Here is a 1,142-nt window from a genome sequence, read left to right on the forward strand (position 1 = left end):
CTGGAGTGCACATTGGTGGAAAGGGGGGAGGGATAACAAAAATTAAAAAAAGGATGACACCGTGACACACATCAATACATTCTATTGGGGTAAAAAAAAAAAAGTATGGGGGAGACAAAAGAGATGGGGCAGGGATTGTCTGTCCTCTTTGATGACTAGCAGGCGCACTTTATCTACACTACTCACAGGCAAGAAACAAAGGAGGGAGACGGGGGTTGGGGGGGGCCGGGTCTGTCTGTCCTCTTTGTCTACCAGATAAGGTGGGGTCAGGAGGGAGGAGGGATGTCCTTTGTCTAGCAGGCGCAGTTTGTCTACACTACTCACAGGCAGGAATCGAGCAGGTGCGAGCTCATCTTGGAGCTGTCCGGACTGTGGCCAGGCAGCGGCTGCTGAAAGCTGTTGTCGTCGTTGTTGTTGTTGGAATGCTGTTGTTGGTGATGGTGGTAAGGAGGAGGAGGCTGGTCACTGCTACTGTTGTTGTGGGGGTGATTGTAGTTGTGGTTGCCATGGTAACGGAAGCTGTCGTCGGTGCTGGTGATGCTGGCCATGCTGCTGGCGGTGTCCGAGTCTGCTCCGGGGCTGAGTGTCTACACACAGGGGAGGAGGGAGGTCAGGCACCACACAGGGGGAAACACCAACATAAAAGGAGAGGGGGGGGTAGTGTGTGGAAGAGTGGGGAGGGAGAGGGAGGGGGCGTGTGTGGGTGGATAGAGAGGGAGATGGGGTACTAAAACAAAACAAATACAGGCACAAAAGAAGAACAAACAAAAAATCACCAAAAACACCAAAAAAACCACACACACAAAAACCGACAGCAGTATGAAGAAATAACAATTTAAAAACAACAACCTTAAAGCAAATAATATTTTTTTGAATTTAATTCAATTATAAAATAAACAAACAACATGGAACAGAAGTGACGCCAAGGTCAACACACAAAAGAGGAAGTATTAGACAAAGTAGGAAACACACATCATCGGAATATGTTTCGGGGTGAACGGATGGGAGGCAGGGTGGAGAGGGGGGGGCAGCAGGGAGAAAGGGCAGGAGAGAGGAGGAGGAGACAGATAGAGAGAGAGAGACAGAGAGAGACAGAGAGAGACAGAGAGAGAGACAGAGAGAAAAAAGAGAGACGAGAGAGA

The 1,142-nt window shown here is 49.1% G+C and overlaps 1 protein-coding gene across 1 annotated transcript in view; it reads right to left on the reverse strand.

Annotated features, from left to right (window-relative positions):
- Positions 1–116: 116 nt before the first annotated feature.
- LOC106013994 (probable serine/threonine-protein kinase DDB_G0282963) overlaps positions 117–1,142 on the reverse strand; it is a gene marked incomplete at its 5' end in the record, with an annotated part of 13,152 nt that continues 12,126 nt past the window's right edge. The window contains 1 exon segment of the mRNA XM_013090972.2: positions 117–587. Coding sequence (XP_012946426.1) covers positions 321–587 — 267 coding nt within the window.

The sequence above is a fragment of the Aplysia californica genome, unplaced genomic scaffold (assembly GCF_000002075.1).
Source record: "Aplysia californica isolate F4 #8 unplaced genomic scaffold, AplCal3.0 scaffold01755, whole genome shotgun sequence".
Lineage (NCBI taxonomy): Eukaryota > Metazoa > Mollusca > Gastropoda > Aplysiida > Aplysiidae > Aplysia > Aplysia californica.